This window comes from Rhagoletis zephyria, unplaced genomic scaffold (genome assembly GCF_001687245.7).
Source record: "Rhagoletis zephyria isolate East Lansing unplaced genomic scaffold, Rhagoletis_zephyria_1.1 Rzeph_scaffold_62615, whole genome shotgun sequence".
NCBI lineage: Eukaryota > Metazoa > Arthropoda > Insecta > Diptera > Tephritidae > Rhagoletis > Rhagoletis zephyria.
This window is the reverse complement of record NW_016219666.1, coordinates 814-1,542: the sequence shown is the minus strand read 5'-3', so window position 1 is coordinate 1,542 and position 729 is coordinate 814. Positions and strand designations below refer to the sequence as shown.

Here is a 729-nt window from a genome sequence, read left to right as displayed (position 1 = left end):
AGTTGTTTCTTGAGCAGCAGTCGTGGTATTATTTTGCGGTGCAAGTGTAGTTGGCTCATCATCGTCATAATCGCAGGGTGGTTCTGTCGTTGTTGTTGTTGTTCTGCGACATCTTTGGCATGGTTTCTTTGTTGTCGTTGTTGTTGTTGTTGTTGTAGTCGTCGTTTTCTTGTGAGGCCAATGCCAATTCCATGGAAACAAAGATGAAATACTCTTATGTTTCTTTTGCCAACGGCCAAACGGATCATAAAAAACTTTATTTTCCGACGATCCTACGAGCTCCGGTTTTGTAGTCTCGGGTGTGATAAGGGTAGCAACGTGAGGGTTTTCATCTGTACTTGTTCGACTTTGCGTCCAGCTAGATTTATGACGGGCTATTGATGTAAATGCAAAAATTAACACATAAATCACAAATTTTGTTAAAACCAACTTCGTTTTGCAACTCACCGTCGCTGGCAGCTATTAAGCAGACCAAAAATGAGATGATTACTAAAACATTCATGGTTTCACAAGTAGTTCCTTTCTTTCTGAGGGTTTAAAAGCCACTAAAACTTTAGAAGAAATCTACCAAATTTATATGGAATATATGTGGCCTGTTTTGTTTATTTAAAATTTATATTTACTTAAAAAAAAACGTTGGCAAAACACTTGGGCTAATTTGTTCTAGCTAGCGTGGTTGTTTTTTTGTGCGATTCTTCGAACAACTATTTGGCAAATAGTCTATAGAAA

General features: G+C 37.6%; 1 protein-coding gene across 1 annotated transcript; it reads right to left on the bottom strand.

Moving 5' to 3' along the window:
• Positions 1-37: 37 nt before the first annotated feature.
• LOC108356653 (uncharacterized) lies at positions 38-502 on the bottom strand (the record flags this gene model as incomplete). The annotated part of the gene is made up of 2 exons (XM_017607752.1): positions 448-502; positions 38-374 (listed from the first exon to the last, which is right to left on the bottom strand). Coding segments are annotated over exons 1-2 (392 nt in total), but the record flags the coding sequence as incomplete, so codon positions are not given.
• Positions 503-729: the final 227 nt, after the last annotated feature.